This window comes from Conger conger, chromosome 1 (genome assembly GCF_963514075.1).
Source record: "Conger conger chromosome 1, fConCon1.1, whole genome shotgun sequence".
Lineage (NCBI taxonomy): Eukaryota > Metazoa > Chordata > Actinopteri > Anguilliformes > Congridae > Conger > Conger conger.
In genome coordinates, this window is record NC_083760.1 from 23,784,337 (window position 1) to 23,806,144 (window position 21,808).

At 40.1% G+C, this 21,808-nt stretch overlaps 1 protein-coding gene across 1 annotated transcript; it reads left to right on the forward strand.

The window, feature by feature from the left end:
• The first annotated feature begins 1,807 nt into the window (after window positions 1–1,807).
• Window positions 1,808–10,519, forward strand: LOC133136289 (protein delta homolog 1). Its single transcript, XM_061253645.1, has 6 exons — window positions 1,808–1,989; window positions 2,337–2,438; window positions 2,661–2,724; window positions 3,225–3,355; window positions 3,495–3,636; window positions 8,333–10,519. The coding sequence occupies exons 2-6, from the start codon at window positions 2,366–2,368 to the stop codon at window positions 9,075–9,077; spliced, it is 1,155 nt and encodes a 384-aa protein (XP_061109629.1). The 5' UTR covers window positions 1,808–1,989; window positions 2,337–2,365; the 3' UTR covers window positions 9,078–10,519.
• Window positions 10,520–21,808: the final 11,289 nt, after the last annotated feature.

A 21,808-nucleotide genomic window follows, 5' to 3' on the forward strand; every position in this document is an offset into this window, starting at 1 on the left:
CTCTTATCCAGAGCAACGTACAGTTGATCAGACTAAACAAGAGACAATCCTCCCCTGGAGCAATGCAGGGTTAAGGGCCTTGCACAAGGGCCCAACAGCTGTGCAGATCTTATTGTGACTACACCAGGGATCGAACCACCGACCATGTGCCAGTCATTTAGCCTAACCACTACGCTACAGGCCGCCCTATATATTATGTCTTACAAAAACATGTTTTTTCAAATTCATAGAATCATTTGCGGCAAAGTTCATGTCGAAAGGATTAGATTGAGGACAGAAGAAAATGTACGCTATCACTGTATTCAATGACCAGAGCCCTTTGTGGCTTCCATTTAACAACGTAGCACACATTCCTCCAGAATGCTAAAGCTCTTGTGCTTCCAAATACCGGTACATATTTAGCAGGATGTCATTAATAAGCCCCATATAAGTGTGTGTTTTTAGGTGAAGGGAATGGCTTGCAGTCATCTCCACTGACAGATCTACAGTGCACCAGCTAACACAGAACAGTCTAGATTCTGCACCACAGGATTATTGAGCCTTGGAGCTAAGCCTTGTATTGACTTTACAAAGCAGAAACACTACAGGATTTGATGGGATAATAGAGGATTGATGCTGAAAAACATAGAAACAAGGGGAAATGAATATGCATGAAATAAATTATGTGTGGTGAATTTCAATCCAAGGATTTGTCAGATTCTTTGAATTATAAGGATGTATTCATACTGTGCTGTATGTAGGGCTGCAGGATTCAATGGCTGGGATAGGGAATATGTTCATGAGGCAACAATGTCCTGGTCACTCCACAACACTGAGGAAAAAAAGCACTACAAATCCCATATGGAGTCCCTTAGAAAGCTTTGATTGATTAGGTTATTTGGTCATTTGAAACAAAATGGACACAATTTCATGCAAATCAACAGATGAGTTGCTGATTTATGACATGATTATTACCATTTATTTATACAGGACTTGGGAATCCAGTTTTAAGGACTCAGAAATTGTTCCAGAATACAGTAAATGTTGTGGGGAGATAATATAGGTCTGAGAAGGAGTGATATGCATGAATTGAATTGAACATTTACATAAGCCATGGTATGCAGGCCACTGTATCTGGACAGTACCTGGGAAGTGTATACTTTTGAGTATACACTCACCAATTAGTCAGTCAATACAGTCAGTGTAGTGCAATGGCTTCTAGAAGGCTGACAGATATATATATTTTACAGATATAAAAAATCAACCAAAACAGTTGGATTTTATGAACTAAACATTACCGTCTCTTATAAAATAAAGCACGAGAACAGCACATTATCCATCAGAATAGTATCATAATTGAGCTAAGATATGCTCATACATATGGATATACAGTACAGTGTTTAAATATAATTAAAGTTGTAACTCATAACCAAATATTTTTTATGAATTCTTAATAATTGTCTGTTCTTAGATGATAGCAGTACTGAAAACAAATGTTCAGTTGATAGCACACATTTGAATTCATTTTAAATTCTGTTCATTCTCCAACACAACAAATCATACTGTTACTTGATTGATTACAGTAGCTGGAAAATAATTAAGGAAAATAATTAAGGAAAGTAAAGTCCACTTGTAACTTCACTGACTGTGAATCTAAGTCTCTTGAATACAATGAAATACAATCCTGCACCGAAGTGTTCAATATCAATAGGTATAAGGACTGTAAAGCCTTTTTACATATAGTAGTATATATCCGTATTGGAAGAACGGCGCATGCGTTCAGGAGGTTGGAGTGCTGGACAGCTCCGTTCAAACTCAGCTAGGTAGGAGGCGCGTGCAGTCCGTCTCGAGTGAAAGCGCAGATGTAACGGACCTAATCCATTGTCTCTCTACATTTGATTTTTTAAATTTCCTTACTCGCCTGAGTGGTTTATCATGGCAATAATACTAAACTGGAGCGAGAGCAAAATGTTTTACACCAGAAGGAGGAGGATCAATAAAGAGGCATAGGTAACTTATTTACATTTTTAGACAAAACAGACTGAGCAAACGTGAAGCCAACCGAATTTAACATCGGTTATTTTCCCCGTGTGCGTGTCTGTGACATTTTTACGTGCCATATTTCTGCACAACCTTTTTCTATTAATACAGTAATCTATGCGATAATTATATAAACTTTCCGTGACCGACCTGTGTTGATGCCTACTGAAGTCTTGGGTGTTGCAAAATGTATCTGTATTGAGTAGTTATCTTCTATTACAAACCTTGTGTTCATTAATGTACATAAGAAAGGCCAGTCTTCGTTAGGAATCTCTTTATTCTGTGTACCTCATTGTTGATAAATTCATGTCTTGCAGGAAAATGCGCATCTAGCCCATATCTCAAGATGCATTTCCGTGGTCTCCAATCCCCGTCTGCCTTCTGTTTATTGATCCTTGTCATCACTGGTATCAGCAATGGTAATGGTAGTCTTTCCTTTAACTGAAGTAACAAATCATGAAGGGTGACTGTGGTGAGACGCAATATATAATCTCCCGTGTATTTTCTGCGGAAATATTGTATCAGCAAGCCTACACTACGTCCACTATTTCTTTGGAACCATAAAGTTATATTGCGGATTAAATGTTTCGATGTTTTGTTAGCCACGAAGTAATCGTCCATACCTTTAATATTTTGAAAAGGTTTTGAATGCAGTCCGGGTTGCGATCCAAACAATGGGTTCTGTGAAAAGCCAGGAGAATGTAGGTATGAACAATATTTGTCTCTTGAGTACTGTTAAATATAAGTATGCCTATCTGTGTCGTGTAAAACAACTAAGAAACTGAGTGCATAGAACAGAGTGTATACATATGTTGCAATGAAGATGTACAGTAGCAAGACATTATGTAGTCTACTATATAAATAGTCTACACGCAAACACACGCACCCACTCAGACCTATTTTTCTTTTCAACCCGATACATCCTATGCAGGTAAGCATTTGTTATGATTTCTTGAAATGAAGATTTTCTCAGGCGGTTAAATAAAATATCACTGGAAAAGACTTGTTTTTTGGATTGGGAATATCATATATACTAAAATAAAATGCTTTTTACTGTGGTGATTGCATGGAATTTTGTTGGTTTATACTCATATGCTACTTGCATGGGCGGTCGGGCAATGATACGGATACAGTTATAGCAAATTAAATGATTTACAGTAATCTCTGGTATTTTGCCCCTTTGGGAATTTTGCTCTTGTTTTCAGATGCAGACCAGGTTGGCAGGGTGCCACGTGCAACCAGTGCGTACCCTTTCCCGGCTGCCGCCACGGGTCGTGTGAGAAAGCTTGGCAGTGCGTCTGCGAGGAGGGTTGGGTGGGGAGTCAATGTGACGTAGGTGAGCCTCCCGTATTAATAAAACAAAGCATGATACTTAAAGGCGACGCTTACGTTTCGTGAGAATTGAGCAGAAAAATGTGAATTCATATTGCATTGGAATGCCTAGAATAAGATTGTATTGCTGCAATATGTTTCAGATATACACCCATGCTCATCCAAGCCTTGCTACAATAATTCTACATGCACTGAGACCGGCGAGGGGGGTTACTTTTGCGTGTGTGCACGCGGTTATACTGGGGACAATTGCCACCTGAGGACAGGACCATGTTTGACCAATGGGTAAGGTCATTCGTCGCCTAACTTGTAACACCGAAGCGGTGGGTGAGATATTTGAGAATCCTTCACCGACATAGGCTACCATTGCCAAATACTGTTTTTCCCATTTCGTCTGCTTGTTAAAGTGTTTTGCGGTCGAGTCTTTCCACAATACCTTTGTGAAATGTTAATGTTTCCTCTTCACCAAGCCATTAAAAACCATTTATCTCAACAATGATGTGCCAAAATTGGTCAATGTAGATTTAGGCAGATCGTTTCTATTTCCATTTCAACAACGTCGAATCAAATGATAGCCGTGAACGTACCAAGAAGCATCGTGTGAGTCTGGATTAATGAATAATGTATCTCACCGATTCGCGCAAAAATGTATCACGACGGCACCTGAAAGGTACGAGGGTAGTTAACCAAAGTGAATCGAAAACGGAATTGAAAGATTGTGTGGCCCTGAAATAGTATTCGAACATGTTTATACAGTTGAAAGGTAGCATAATGAATAGATTATTTATGAAGCACAGCTGTAGAAACCAATTTACTTCTCGCTGTTACTGTTTATCGTCACAGAAAACCACAAACACAGAATAAGTACATATTGTTGTAGTGTGAAACCTTAGTGCCCATTCCACTATATTATAATACATTTCACCAAAACACTGAAACAGTGGGGGCTGTTCACCTCAGATGGGCCAGTTGTCTGTTGTTTTGAATACCTGAAACTGATTTACTGTTAAATTAGATTTACTGAGCTTATCCTGCTACAGTGCCATAGAAAAGTATTTGCCCTTCCTTATTTCCTCTATTATTGCATATTTGTCAGACTGAATGCTTTCAGATTTTTAGACTAAATTTAATATTAGACAATGGGAACCTGAGTAAACACAAAGCACCATTTTTTTATATCACAATTTCTTTCATTTCATGAAAAAAGTTATAAAACATCCAAATCACCCCAGTTAAAAAATTATTGCCCCCTTAAACCTAGTAACAGGCTGCACCATATTTAGCTGCAATAATAGCAACAAAGCCGTTCCTATATTTTGGTCTTTCACATTGCTGTGGATAAATTTTTGCCTAGAAATGAAAGCCTAGCTTTAATTCAGACATATTGGTAGGGTTTCAAGCATGAACCGCTCATTTCAGGTACTATCATAGCATCACTATTTGGTTCAAGTAGACACTTTGACTAGGCCACTCCAAATCCATTTGTAAGGATATGGAACTCCACCAAATCACAGTGAGAGCCATTATCTACAAAGCGAGAACATTTGGAACAATAGTCAATCTTCCCATCTTGTGGCTAGTAAGCCAAAGCTCGAAGGAAGAATCTAGGAAGTCACAAAAGATTCCAGAAGAACATTTAAAGAAGTGGACACCTCTCCTTAGCCTCAGCTAATGTCAGTGTGACTGGCAAATAACTCAATAATCAGAAAGAGGCAAAAATGGGATTCATGGGGGAGTAGCAAGGTGGGAACCACTGCTAACCAAGAGAAACATGAATGATCGTTTCACATTTGCAAAAAAAAACGTGAATGTGGATGATCCCCAACAATGCCTTTGGAATAATTTTCTATGGACACAAGATCTATGTTCTATGGACTGCATCAAAAGTGGAACCTTTGGAGGACCCAGGCCACATTATGTCTGGCATAAAGCAAATACAGCATTTCACAGTAAGAACACCATACAAACAGTCAAACACGGTGGTGGTAGTTTAAATGGTAAATGGCAGGCATTTATATAGGATATATATTATCCAAAGCGCTGTACAATTGATGCATCTCCATTCACCCATTCATACACACACTCACACACCAACGGCGATTGGCTGCCATCCAAGGCCCCGACCAGCTCGTCAGGAGCATTTGGGGGTTAGGTGTCTTGCTCAGGGACACTTCGACACCGCCCGGGTGGGGGATCGAACAGGCAACCCTCCGACTGCCAGATGACTGCTCTTACGGCCTGAGCCATGTCGTGTGATAGTGTGGGGATGTTTTGTTGCATCGGGACCTTAAGGATGTTCCATTATTGAAGGAACCATGAATTCTGCTCTGTACCAGTTATTTCTTCAGGAGAATGACCGGCCATCTGTCTGTGAGCTGAAGCTGAAGTGTAATTGGGCTATGCAGCAAAGCAATGGTCCAAAGGACAAAGAAAGAACACATCTGAATGGCTGAAAAGAGGTTTTGAGTGTCCCAGTCAAAGTTCCCAGTCAAAACCCAATAGAGTCTACCTGAAACAAGCAGTTCTTGCTCAAGGGATGGTCTGGATTTTGCATTAATTCATCTTTTCAATCACTATGGTAACAGGATATATATGTATTTATATTTCAAAAGTGTTAAAACTCACAGTTCGATCTATATAACCTATTTTAAGATACCATTGCTTTAGTCTTTAGATAACAGTCCTTTATTCGTAATATGTGGGCGGCAAAACAAGCATGGGGGGACCTCGCCTTCTCTCCATTTTGGAAATCCACATACTACACAAACTAAGGTAATGACAGTGTCCTTTTCACGGCATGGCTCCAGCGAACCAAACGCATAATAATTTTACAACTAAGCTTGTAGGGCGGCCTGTAGCGTAGTGGTTAAGGTACATGACTGGGATCCGCAAGGTCAGTGGTTCAATCCCTGGAGTAGCCAAATAAAATCCACACAGCTGTTGGGCCCTTGAGCAAGGCCCTTAACCCTGCATTGCTTCAGGGGAGGATTGTCTCCTGCTCACTGTACATCGATCTGGATAAGAGCATCTGCCAAATGCCATTAATGTAATGTAATGTAATGTAATCCTAAAAACTCTTGGGAAATGTCAAGGAATGTCCATTGTTTACTTCCATTGTCTCTGTACCAATTATCATTGTTGTCTGTTTCGCCATTGCATACTTCTACAAAAGTACTTGTACATAGCAATGCCATATCTACATTTTGTATAGGCTCTCTAGAAGCCCATGTATGAGTCTCTCTGACCAGTATCAGTAATCCAGTTGCACAGTAAAGGTGTGATCTCCATCCCTGAGCAAAAAATACAGTCTAATTTCAGCTCAGTCTAGAACTGGCTAGTTGTATGATATTGAAGTAATGACTGAGAAGCATTTAAGCTAATGACATTATGTTTCCAACGATGTAGTTTTTAAGGCTTGCATAAAAGGACACAGCTTTTTTTTTTTGCCTCCGTAACGAAACCGTAGCATTTTCAATACGTACGCTGCGAGTATTACGCTTCGTCAAAAACAGTTCTTGAAATGTTATGGCCAAAATGTTTTTTTTCCATCAAAAAAACTTTTTTTTTCAATGTCTACGTCTAAATAGAGGACTTCCTTTGGAGGACCTCCAAGGAATCTTTAATCTCTTCAGCCTCTCGAGTATTCTCAAGTTAATATTCTGAGGAAAACCGTCAAAACACATTTCGCCTCAAAAATAGAGGGCACTTTCATTGACGTGACCCCATTTTATATCAGTGAGCATCTAAATACATTCTAGAAATATGTTATTATTATTCAGTATAAATAGCTTTGAAATAAGGACCAAGGCTGCTTCTGAATAATAAATAGCATGCAAAATCGTGGAATGTGTTTGACTTGTTGATGGGGGTTGGGTATTCGACAAAAACTTTGATCAATGGACCTCAATCAATATATTAGTATGTTCTTATTGTGATTATTGTACTTCTTTTTTACAATCTTGTCTGAGGACAGGACAAGGACAGGGAGAGTGACAGGTGGGGGGGAGTGCATGAATAGTGTTGTATACTTTAGTCAGCAAAATACTGTCTAATTTAGTTTCCATGTGTCCTTTTGGAGTCTCCAAATGTCCTTTTTGGAAAACTGCCTAGACATAGCTTAGAAAAAACAATGCAGAGAAGTTTTTCCTAAAATATATTAACACAATCAGGCGGCACGGATGGTGCAGTCGGTAGCACTGCCGCCTCAAAGCAAGGAGGTCCTGGGCTTGAATCCCCATCAGCCGGGGCCTCTCTGTGCGGAGTTTGCATGTTCTCCCCGTGTCTGCGTGGGTTTCCTCCGGGTACTCCGGTTTCCTCCCACAGTCCAAAGACATGCAGGTTAGGCTGATTGGAGAGTCTAAATTGCCCGTAGGTATGAGTGTGTGAGTGAATGGTGTGTGTGCCCTGTGATGGACTGGCGACCTGTCCAGGGTGTATTCCTGCCTTTCGCCCAATGTATGCTGGGATAGGCTCCAGCCCCCCTGCGACCCTGTTCAGGATAAGCGGGTTCAGATAATGGATGGATGGATGGATATTAACACAATGCAGGTTTGACTTGCGATTCTTCATCTTCATGGTACATTTTGTGGTCAAATCTCAAGACTTCCTCCAATTGGATCCTGTTGATTAACCTATTAATTTGATTAGTTAAATCAATTTGTCTCCTCTTTTGATTTAATTATTTGCAAAACAAGCACAATAACAACATGGCACTTTTATTTTTCATGGCATACATAGCTATTTCTGACATAATGTGGCTTAACGGGGTAAATAATCCCTCTAAACACGAAAAGCACCTAATTAAGAAACACTGTCAGCTTGTTAAATTTCTGGGACTGCAATCGTGGTTGGAATGAAAACCAGCACACACAGTGGTCCCCCAGGACTGAGGTCGGGAACCACTGCTTTAGGGAGACCTGGTTTGAGAAAGCAGCCGACATGAGATTATCATTCAGATAAAGCGCATTGTCTGGTCCCACAGCTCTCCGTGCCAGAACGAGGGCACCTGCACCGACGACAACGGGCTGGCGGCCCACCCCTCCTGCCTCTGCCCCCCCGGGTTTTCCGGCGACTTCTGCGAGATCGACGTGGACGACTGTGAACCCGGCCCCTGCGCCAACGGGGGCAGCTGCCTGGACCACGGGCCCTCCTACACCTGCCTGTGTCCTCCGGGGTTCACCGGCCCCACCTGTAACACCACCCTGCCGCCCTGCGCCGGCTACCCCTGCGCCAACGGCGGCACCTGCCTGAGCCGGGGCGACGGCACCGCGCACTGCCTCTGTCCGCCGGGCTTCACGGGGCCCGCCTGCGCCCGGCACCGGGCCAAACCCGCCCGGCCGGCGGGCAGGGAGGACGGTCACCACCCGCCCCGCTACAGCCTGCCGTCCCATATGTTCCACAAGTTAGCGCACCCCCCCGAGCGCAAGATGCTGAAGATCACCATGAAGGAGGCGGCGCACGCCCCCGGCCCCCTGGTCACCCGCAGCCAGGTCATCTGCTTCGCCGTCCTGGGCCTGCTCACCTGCCTGGTGGTCCTGGGCACCACGGGAATCATCTTCTTCAACCGCTGCGAGACGTGGATGGCCAACGCCAAGTACACCCAGCTCGTCCGGCAGCAGAGGGACTACCTGTTGAGCAGCAGCAATGGAGAGGAGCACTCGGTCAACATCATCCTACCTGAGAAAATCAAGCTAACCAGCTATGGAAACCACTACACGTCAATCTAAAGGGCAATGTCAGTCGCTTCACGGCCTCTAGGCAGTGTTGTAATGGAAACACAAAGGCCCGCGGTTTGGAAATGATACGCTGTGATCTGCGATGGTGTGATCTGAGTGGTTTAGCTATAACCTCAATAATGCTTTTTGATAATGTCATTGAAATAGTGTGGGGATTTATGCTGTACACACTAAGAATGAGCCCAATATCCCACAGGTTGTTTAGATTGACCCTATTTTTATATTTTTCTTTTACTTTGTGCCCATTTGATCCTACATTGAGGTCACAACAATAAATAATGCATTTTCTTGCTGGTCATGGTTACAGGTCTGAGAATCCACTTTTCTTATCCACTCTTGGCTCTGAGAGCATACAAAATATTTCCTGCTTGTAATGCTTTGTAAACTTTTGAAAGGGGACGGATTGTTTCCTTTTATATAATGCTTTATTTTTCTCAGTGAATAGACCCTATTGTGAGGTAACTTCATGACTGTACAATATGAATGTATTGAATGTGAAATGAAATATTTATCCTCGATGCCACAAGGTTCAGATATACTCACTAATACATTTATTTTGTATTATGACATTCATTTCCAGGAATCCACATCTGCAGTACTCAAATCCTCGAAAGCAGGGGTGTCAAACTGAAGTCCCAGGGGGCAGCAGTGTCTGCAGGTTTTTGTGGTTTCCTCACAAACAGCTGCCAATTAAGGCCAATTAAGGCCTTGAGAACAAGGCATGTGGATACTTTAACCAATCAATGACTTCAATGAACCCAGAACACCCCAAAAACCAGCAGACACTACGGCCCTCCAGGACTGGAGTTTGACACCAGTGCTCTAAAGAATAGGCCAGCAGTGTCTTTATGCTGGAGACAAGTGCAGAGTGATAAAATATGGTACAGTTGGTAAATAAATCTATAAATCATTCATGCATATTTCTACCCTGCAGGCCTAGAAAAATAATGACACATGTCACTGTATGTTTCTTCCAGTCTCTTTACTCTGCAGGCCTAGAAAAATAATGACACATGTCACTGTATGTTTTTTCCAGCCTTAGTATAATTTTGTAATATAATTTTCCATTTAATAACTGATCTTATGACTTTCTGAGTGTCCTGACTGTTTTCTTGAACCACTATATTGCATTTTTAGTTGTTGCTAATTTGTATTGTGTTTACATTTAAAGTAGTCAAATTCAGTACAAATTTCAGTGCAAAGTTTAAATAAAATTATTTCCACTCACGAATAGTGGTATTTCAAGAGTAGCCTGTGAAATATGAACATTAGAGATTATAAAGAAAAAGATTAACATATTGTGCTGTATATATATACGTATATTGAAGATTGAAGATTTTTAAAAATGTACTTTATTGATGAATGTATGTCCTATGTGTGTTAATATGATGGAACTGTGTATGACTGATTAAAACCCTCTCATGGTTACTGTATTAAGTGAATTCTGCCTTGTGTATTTGAAAAAGTTTGAAAAAGTTAAAAGCCTTTAACACATTTGGCAAAAATAAACTGAACAAGGAAAATGTGTTTCCCAGTTACGATAACAAGCAAATATATTATAATTATGTGACATCTTGTTGTGGCTGGTCAAAATTAAGTGCGTATGTCATGTGTATATGGTCCAGGATTTAGAGACTCACCCTAATTTGAAATTCATGAAAACAACAAAACACAGTTATGTAGTACTTGAAAAATAACAGGATTTAATTGTACAAGTGCAATATAATCCAGATATAAAATTTCATTCTGGTTTATTGCCTCTCCCTAAAGAATGAGCATTCTCTGCCCATTCTCTGTGCTCCTCAGATGCATGGAAACATGGAAAACGTAACAATAGGTAATTTGCTGAAAGGTGAAAATATAGAAAAAGCAGATCAAACACATCCTTTCCGGTTTGGTAGAAGAATGGTTGTCTTTGCTGCAAAGGTGCATTCAAATTCAGATGAAGGCTCACTCCCTCTCACTATCTGCAGAACTGATCCTGTTAGATTATCTATTAGATAATTTAAGGCATATCAGCATTGTGCCTGTTCAATTATCCATGAAGAAATAACTTTCCAATACAGGATGGGTATACAAGCCCTTGAAGTTGTATGAAATAGCTTCTTCAAGAGCCACATAGTTGCTATAGTAATAAAAGTAATTTGAGTTGTTTCTGATTAGCCAGTCGCTTATTCAATCACTTCGGCTTTAGAAAGCTTTCAGTATCTAGTCTGTTATTGGTGCTTGTCAACATCTGAGTAACTCTAGAGGAGTAATGCCAGTGATAATCGCAACCATTATGAGGTACTGTATATGACAAAATGGTAGACGGAACAATGGGCTTACCCAAATAAACTGTTTGGAACACAAATATGATTGGGATCATTGACTTGCTGTGGGATGAATTTTGGAGGCAACTGATTTGAGTTCAACAGATAAGATGCTTTTGCACACTTCAGAATTCTGCAGCTGCTATCAGCAGTTACAGTCGTATGAAAAGGTTTGGGCACCCCTGACAATTTCCATTATTTTAATTTATAAATCATTGGGTGTTTGGATCCGCAATTTCATTTTGATCTATCAAATAACTGATGGACACAGTAATATTTCAGTAGTGAAATGAGGTTTATTGGATTAACAGAAAATGTGCAATATGCATCGAAACAAAATTAGACAGATGCATAAATTTGGGCACCCCAACAGAAAAATCACATCAATATTTATCAAAAATAACAGCCTCTAGACGCTTCCTATAGTCTCTAATGAGTGTCTGGATCCTGGATGAAGGTATTTTGGACCATTCCTCCTTACAAAACATCTCCAGTTCAGTTAGGTGTGATGGTTGCCGAGGATGGACAGCCCGCTTCAAATCCCACAGATTTTCAATGATATTCAAGTCTGGGGATTGGGATGGCCATTCCAGAACATTGTACTTGTTCCTCTGCATGAATGCCTGAGTAGATTTTGAGCAGTGTTTTGGGTCGTTGTCTTGTTGAAATATCCAGCCCCAGCGTAACTTCAACTTTGTGACAGATTCTTGAATATTATTCTCAAGAATCTGCTGATATTGAGTGGAATCCATGCGACCCTCAACTTTAACAATATTCCCAGTACCGGCACTGGCCACACAGCCCCACAGCATGATGGAACCTCCACCAAATTTTACTGTGGGTAGCAAGTGTTTTTCTTGGAATACTGTGTTCTTTCGCCACCATGCAAACGCCCCTTGTTATGACCAAATAACTCAATCTTTGTTTCATCAGTCCACAGCACCTTATTCCAAAATGAAGCTGGCTTGTCCAAATGTGCTTTTGCATACCTCAAGCGACTCTGTTTGTGGCGTGTGCGCAGAAAAGGCTTCTTCCGCATCACTCTCCCGTACAGCTTTTCCTTGTGCAAAGTGCACTGTATTGTTGAACGATGCACAGTGACACCATCTGCAGCAAGATGACCTTGTAGGTCTTTGGAGGTGGTCTGTGGGTTGTATTTGACCATTCTCACAATCCTTCGCCTTTGCCTCTCCGATATTCTTCTTGGCCTCCCACTGCTGGCCTTAACAAGAAGTGGCCTTCCATTTCCTCACTATGTTGCTCACAGTGGAAACTGACAGCTGAAATCTCTGAGATAGCTTTTTGCCTCCCCCTGAACCATAATGCTGAACAATCTTTGTTTTCAGGTCATTTGAGAGTTGTTTTGAGGCCCCCATGTTGCCACTCTTCAGAGGAGAGTCAAAGAGAAGAACAACTTGCAATTGGCCACCTTAAATACCTTTTCTCATGATTGGATGCACCTGTCTATGAAGTTCAAGGCTTAATGAGCCTTGAATTTTGTGTTCCAATTAATCAGTGTTAAGTAGTTACAGGTATTCTAATCAACAAAATGACAAGGGTGCCCAAATTTATGCACCTGTCTAATTTTGTTTTGATGCATATTGAACATTTTCTGTTAATCCAATAAGCCTCATTTCGCTACTGAAATATTACCGTGTCCATCAGTTATTTGATAGATCAAAATGAAGTTGCAGATCCAAACACCCAATGATTTATAAATGAAAATAATGGAAATTGTCAGGGGTGCCCAAACTTAGGGGTGTACATTATCAATGAAGGTGGGTGAGTCATCTGCTGTGGCAGTAATATATGGGCAAATTACAGTATAGCACCCCCACCACCATGTTTTACAGATGTTTGTTCTTGGGCATTTCCTTTTCGTCTACACATTTCTATTTAGCTCTTTACATTACTTGTATACACATCAATCTTTGTCTCACCTGGCCAAAAGACTCTTTTCCAGAACTTTTCACACTTTTAGGTAGTACTTAGCAAACTGTAGCCAGCCCATCCTGTGTTTGCAGCTAACTAGATGTTTGCGTCTTGTAGTGTAGCCTCTGTAGACCTGTTTGTGAAGTCTTTTGAGAAGTCTTCTGACACATCCTCCCAAAGAGTGTAAATACTCTCAAATGAAGGTAACAGTCTGCACTTTAACCTCATATTCATTGTTTTATTTCAAATTCAATGTGCTGGAGTATATAACAGAACAGAAATTGTACCTCTGTCCAAATACTTACAGACTGCACTGTATGTACTTTTTATTGACTATTCCGGGTGGACATAAACTGTACCAAAATAAGTGACAATAATAGGAGCCTACAAGGAAGCCACGAACAAGAATATAATAAATAGTATGAACAAATACTATTTCCAATGTTTACTTGCACTCCCTTGCACTAACACCAGTTTTTCAGTGTCAACCAAGCAGAAAGCTGCATTCACGTCAGGTGGAGGAAACACATTTTTACAGTTTCTACTGCATCATTTCAACAGAGCCAGTGCTTGGCAAAGATTACACCGCAGACACTGAATATGCTGGGATACGATAAGCAATCTGCATACCTACTGTATTCTAGACCATGGCATCAGGACAGGACAAAGGGGATCCAAAGTGTGCCCTGAGAAAAATGCATTCATGATGTACACTCACTAAGCAATTAATTAGGCATTTATTAGACTTATTGCTTATTGGTCCACTTAGAGGTTTGATGTGTTGTATGCATACCAGTCTTGTAATGTGTGGTTATTTGCGTTACTGTCACCGTCCTGTTAGCTTTGACCAGTCCAGCCCTTCTCCTCTGACCTCTCTCATGTACATAGCGTATTTGTCAACTGCTGCTCACTGGATGTTTTTTGTTTTTCGCACCATTCTCTGCAAACTCTAGAGATTATTGTGTATGAAAATCCCAGGATATCAGCAGTTTCTGAGATACTCAAACCACCCTGTCTGCCACAAACAATCATCCCACGGTCAAAGTCACTTAGATCACATTTCTTCCCCATTCTGACACAGTCTGAAAAACAGCTGAACCTCTTGACCCTGTCTGCACGCTTTTATCCATTCAGTTGCATGATTGGCTGATTAAATATTGGTAGTAATAATCTGGTGTACAGGGGCGACATGGCTCAGGCAGTAAGAGCAGTCGTCTGGCAGTCGGAGGTTGCCGGTTTGATTCCCCGCCCGGGCTGTGTCGAAGTGTCATGAGCAAGACACCTAACCCCTAAATGCTCCTGATGAGCTGGTCAGTGCCTTGCATGGCAGCCAATCGCCGTTGGGGTGTGAGTGTGTGTATGAATGGGTGAATGAGAAGCATCAATTGTACAGCGCTTTGGATAAGAGGCGCTATATAAATGCCAACCATTTACAGGTCTACCTAATAACATGCTCACTGAGTGTATAACAACAGAGCACCAGGGGTCAACTGAGGGGCCACACAAAGAACACAAGTTCAGTGTGAGGATGCGGGAGTATGGCACTTACCTTCTTGCCAATCTTCCCAGAATATGGGATTGCTGAAGTGCCACTAGCAATCTTCACCCTTTCTACTGAACAATGCAACTGCTGGACAAAAGGAAATGGAATGAATTTGCTTGTATGGAATGGTCTTTGCTACCACCTTGTGGTCTGAATTTCTCTCTCTCCCTGTACTATGACAAATATTATTATAATAATTAATAATGATAGTAATAATGATAATATGTTTTAATCATAATAATAATAATAATAATAATAATAATAATAATAATAATAATTCATTACTAATTACTAAAATGACTCATTATTATTATTATTTGGTTTATCAATGTAATTGCTTTGTCCATCTGCTAATGAAAATTAAAAGAGCACCGTCATGCTTGTTTCAGTTGAGCTTATTTTGATTAAATGCTTAAATCATAACAGCCATTTCCTAAATATGGGCCAAAACTTCCAAGGGCAAACAACCTGTGTTTCCAAGAAGGTAATGGGCATTCAAACTCCACCCTTGAACACAGAGACTGGTTTATGGATGGTCATCCATCCAGGCGATCGCATAACACTCCCACGAAAATACGGCAACATTAGCCTACAAATATCATGGAACATAACTTGGCTAGCCTGAGCGATATGAGGACAGCTCCGACTTTGCAGAGATAGAGGACAAGCTTTTTGATTTTTGAAGGAATACAACCATAAGTTTTGAACCGGAATTTATAGAGGAAGAATTGCCTGAGCAAGAGAGACAGACAGCGGAGGAAAGCGTCACTGCCAATAATGACTTTGAACCCTTGCTACATCCTGCAGTACCAACTTCTTCTGCAGCAATAGAAGGATTCATTGGAGGAAGTATCCGCAGCTTTGGCTGCCTCATCCTCAGCTGTCAATTTTTCCTCTGTAAATTCCGGTTAAAAATTGTAAGGTTGTATTTCTTCATCAAAATCGAAAAGCTTGTCCTCTAACTCGGCGAAGTCCGAGCTGTCCATCACATTGCTCAGGCTAGCCAAGTTAGGTCCCATGATATTTGTATGCTAACGTTACTGTATTTTTGTGGGTGTTATGTCAGCGCCTGGATGGGTGGCCATCCATAAACCAATCCCTATGTTCATGGGTGGAGTTTGAGCACCCGTTACCTTCTGGGAAACACAGGCTGGAGATTCAAGCCAAACACATCCAATGACGTCACTGGACGTGTTTGCACTTAGAAGTTTTGTCCCATAATTAGGAAATGGCTACACTGACAGTGATTTTGAAAAATGCTTACACACATAATTTAAGAATTTAATCCAAATAAGCTCAACTGAAACAAGCGTCACATTGTTCCTTCAAGAACCTACTCTGTATACACTCAGTGAGCACTTTATTAGGTATTTATTAGACTTATGTTTTAGACTTCTACTGCTGTAGCCTATCCACTTAGAGTTATGATGCATTGTGTGCTCAAAGATGCTCTTCTGCATACCACTGATGTAATGTGTGGTTATTTGTGTTACAGTCACCTTCCTGTCAGCTTTGACCAGTCTGGCCATTGTCCTCTGACATCTCTCATTAAGGCATTTCTGTCTTTCTCACTGGATTGTCTGTGATTCACTGGATAATAATCAAACCACCCTGTCTGCCACCAACAATCATTCCATGGTCAGAGTCACTTAGATCAAATTTTTTTCCCCATTCTGATGGTTGATGTGAACATTAACTGAAGCTCCTGACCCGTATCTACATGATTGTATACATTACACTGCTGACACACAATTGGCTGATTAGACAATCACATGAATAAGTAAGTAAGAAGAAAAAGTTTCCTAATAAAGTGTCAATTACCACATCGAGTAATTAACTCATATAACTTTCACTGAGCCAATAAAAAAAATGCTCTATGCATCCAGTTTCAAGTAACCCAAAATTCATGCATGGTATACTAATATGAAAATGATACTGCATGTTACAAGACTGCTATTTGGTAACACTCCAATAGATGTCAGCACTATCCCATAAAATTGTAGGACTCCTGAGCCAACTACCATTAGGTGCAATGAAAGCACACTGACAGCAAGGCCTACACTATTTCTTATTTACTGTAACCACTACCTTGTGCCTGGTATATTTGTACTGATGTTATGTATATTTACACTGATTTACATTGCAATCCTCAGCCTCCTTTGATGTTTACATGAAACGGATTGAGAAAATAGATTAAAAAATATATTTCCTAAGACACAAACTGGTCTGGGTGATTTATATATGTTTAAGCAATGATATTAAATGTCTAAACGTTCTGAATAATTTGTGTTTTTTTGTAGACCATTGTATTTGGATTACTGACATTCTGACACACTGACAATCATGAACAAAAACAACATAATGAATAATAATACTTTCTTAACCACATAGTAATACTCCTGCCTACATCCATTCATGATTCTGTCACATGACTGAATTGGAATGAAATAGTGTTATGTGCTTTACGCAAGAGGAGCCTGGTCCTGACACCCAGATGTAGGTATGTGTTTGTATTGATGCAGAGTCAAATGGCACAGACATTTTCCTCCGTGTGTGTCAGTTGCCTTTTCCTTCTATTTTCACAAAAACAGTCCAACTTGAAGGTTATTCCAGTTTCCCAGAACTGGCCGTGAATGTTTATGATGAATATATTTTGCAACTGCTTTGCATTTCATAAGAGAACATCAGTCTTTCACACTGAATTTTAACTTGGCGGAATGTTCCTGATAAACCTCTGGGCTGGGAAAGTGACATCAAGGGAAAAGAATACCATTCCAGGTGGCTGGCTGAGGTTGGCTGAGTAAACAAAGGTTATGTTGTAAGACTTAACACAACAACCTTGGGTACATTTGGAACAGATAGTATAGGGTTCACTTCAGTTCAATGTTCCACTAAAACATAAGGGTGCAAAATTACTCATGACATTCCAAAGAGACTGCAGAGCCCACAGCCATGTAAAGCACTGTACAGTACAGTTCTGGTTAAAACGATATATACATCTCCACTCCAAGCTCCATGTTTAACTTGAACCCAAATTGTCCTTAAGGCCACAGTATAGTTAAACAAAAACACTGATTTACGGTACCTGTAATCTGAACAAGATCAGCAGTGTGCAGCAATTACTGGTGCTGGAGGGCTCAGTACGGCAAGATTATAGTGGTACTTAATAAATTATTTTCAATGGGCCAATAAATCAATCAAGAATAAGTGCCACCATATGACTGGTTCAGGGAAAATTATTTTTGGACTTTCCTTTAATCACTATTAAAATGAACAACGACTCCGCCATTATCGCGCTTCTGCCGGGTGCAGTTCTATTTTTATTCCGCAAAATTTTCCCACGGAGGGCAGGAGAGGACAGGCCCATACGCGGCAGTCTACTCTCAGCTCAGCTCACTCACCTGAAATTGATCCAGCCATGCGTGGCACATTGAAAGTTCACTCTGCTTGACCAGAGTGCCTCTCAGCCCTTAAAGGGTTTCATCCGACAATGGCTCACATTGGCTTTAGAGGGCTCCTAGATTAGGACAGACAGACTTAATGGAAAAGGATTAGGCACTCTTGCCATGCAGTTGGGTTTGTCCCCGAACGCCATGTTCCATCCGTTGTTTCCATCCCAATTGTTTAATGGAGTTATGAGCATATCTGATATGTAAACAGCTAATGAATAACTATGCCTGCTTTGCTAACCCAGCATTAATCATAATCATTAATCAAAGCTAACCAGCATTCATCATGAGCATACATCAAATCTAATGGAGGGGGTGGGGGGGATCTCAACATGATCACATCGATCATGGTCTCAGTTCAGGAAATTACATACTTTATTCTGATTATTAACCTGCCACAGGCCAAAATTCTCAGATATGCTTTCTCCACCCATTACTGCTTTGAGTTCCTTTGAGGTCATGGCAGAGCACAAAATTGGGTAAAATCTTATCATAGAAACCATAACCTCTGAACTCTTTTTGCCCTGCCTTCCATGAGAGAAGACAGCTTTCCATAACTATTGAATTATTCTGAGATTTCCTGTCATGGTTTCCACTTCAAATGTATACATCTATAGATAATACAAGATAGATAAAACAGTTACACTTGCCCTTTACACCTGCATTATGCATAAACACTATTTTGCAGATCACTTCCAGATGAGCTGTCAGGGCCTCGAATCCATTCTAAAAATCCCTAATTAACTACAGTTCCAAAATATTGCAGACCTTACATTTCCCTTTGTGGCCTGGTAAAGTGATAAAGACAAGCCACCTATGTGCACTCTTATGGGTATGCACTGTGAGATATTAACTGTCTTTTAAGTATCTTACGGGTCACACTGTGCATTATACTGTATGCATTTTAAGACAATGGGCCTCATTTATCAATATTTGCGTAAATCCCTGGGTAAATGTATGTGTGATCGGAACCAAGCTAACAAATTTCGACAGATTTATCAAACACGCTTAGACACCTTTTTTTGTTCTTTTTTTTCATATCCACGAGTGTATGTTGATGAATACCAATTAATCTTAAACAAAAAGCGCATGCACAGGACTTATGATAAGCATAAAATGACACTCCTAAAATACCTTAAAGGGACCACAGGATTCAATTTCAGGCTATTTGAAGAGATGGCCGAGAAAACTTTGCTTTAAAATGATCCGATTTTTCATCATTAGCTATGACCCACGGAACCACCTGTATGAAGACAACATTGAACAATATGCTATTTGGAGCGCCGGCGCCGTCACCGTTACTGTTAGATGCTCTGATAAGTAACCCTTTTCAATGTATAATAATAATATAACATAATAATATAACCATGCACTTTCATTTCCGTGCAAAATATGAACAACTGAGAGCTGTTGATAAATGAGGCCCAGTGTGTTTACAGTTGTGGAAAGAGTGCTTCATGTGTTGTTTATGCCATGTACTGTATTGCAGTGCTCCCATTGGGTGTCCATTAGACGTCCATTTCCATGGTCAAAGCAGCTGTCACATTGCATAATTTTGTCTTCTTAATTGGCCATCTGTACATCACACTGATCCACCAAAATAATTCTAGAACTTGGAAATTCTGTCTGCTACAGCAGAAAAAATAATCACACAGTGTATTCCCAGCTTTACAATGACAAGCTTAATTTGGGTCTGCACTGAGCATCTGAGATCACTTGCAATTTAAGGAACAATATTGCATACAAAAGACTGTCAGTAAAACTCCTCCCTCAGGTCTGATCAGCAGCTTCAAAAAAATTTCAAAACTGAAATGCTGGCTCAGCTTTTCATCCATTTACTGACAATAAAAAAAGGCATTAAAATGGATATTGTTTGCAGACACATTTTTGGGTCTTGTGTACCCCTGGAGCTTAAAAGACTCCTTGGCTTTTTTAATTTTTTAATTTGAACAGGAACAGTTGTGAATGTCAACTTTGCCAAACTACCACGAATACCAAAATTTAGCAAGCAATTAGCTTCCCAGTTAAAGTAAATGAGTGCTTTTAGTAGCCTGGATTTTCCCATTACTTTGACTTACAATTTAAGTTTTTTACACAAATTCAGCTATGCAATCAACAATTATTCTGCCAAATTATTAAAAAAGTAGTATTTGCATGGCAGCGTTAAGGAATGTTGTTGTTAATGTGGAATCCAGGTCTAATACTTTTACAGATGCAGCCACATCAACAGGCTCAAGGTCTTTGCATTGTATGTTTGCTAGTCTAGTACTACAGTTCTGTTAGGCTCATTGCACAGCATTGTTTGTTCTTGGTAGATACTGTATTTATTTCCTGTTGGCAGACATGCCATAAAACTTATTATTCCTAACTTTTCAGGACACAACAAAGCAATCATGTATCATGCTTGAGGTTATAACAGCAGATCCCAGCCTGTGACTGAACCTAATTTGAACCTTTCTGGTCACTTAGACCAGACCAGTAACCACTGTGCATCACAACCATCATTAACAGAACAGCTTAATTTACACATGCATTGGTATACAAACAGGTCAATTATAATATATTAAAGATGGGTATCTGAAGAAAGATGAGAAAAATTCATCGCTACATTTATTTTACTATTTACATAATTACACAGTCATTAATGGCACGGTGTTGTCTGGCCTGTGAATTGAGGACTAAGTGTTCTCACCAACATAAACCTGAGTTCATAACCCTGAATGTTATATGTAACAAATGATGCAAATATTCAAGAATCTGAAGATTTCAGTAAGTCAAAGTTGGGTAAGCAGTGCAAGAAAGTAAAAGAAAATTCTATAAAAGTTTAAAGCTTAAAACATTTAACATTGGTTTATTTATAGCCATGGTGTTTTAAGCACTTACACTTTTGAGTGAAACAGAAAGAATTTGTTCCTCCCACAGAAAAAGCCCTGAGCTAAAAGGTCAAATGAGGTAAACAGATAATGGAGCCACTGGATAACCATGCATTGTGACAAGCCCTGCGTCAAGTTTGCAAGAAACAGAAAATGACTCAGAATATGCCTTCAAACAACATGGGCATTATTCACAGACAGACGAGGTTAATAAACCACAAGCAAGAATGAATGCAATCAAAAGTTAGGGACAAAAATGTCTAAAATCTTGTGGGAGAATCTTACCCTAAAGCTTTAAATTGGCTGCGATGACATAATGTGCTTGCAAGTTGACTACATTTCTGGCGTATAATGGGGTAAAAGGGTATAAGCAGGTTATCCACTTTTAATTCCAACTACAACAACTGTGTAAACTGCTGTTCACTTGTAGTACCATTGTAAATAATTCAGGACAGCTGGAATATTAGGCTTTTGAGCAGAACTCTTGTGGACATAAGATGGACTTTTCTTGTCTAGTCTACATGAACTTTGAGTCTTCATTCTTGCAACATCGAGTCACTTAATATTAAGAAATTAAAGACCATGGTATAAAAACTGATGTAGGCTCCCATCT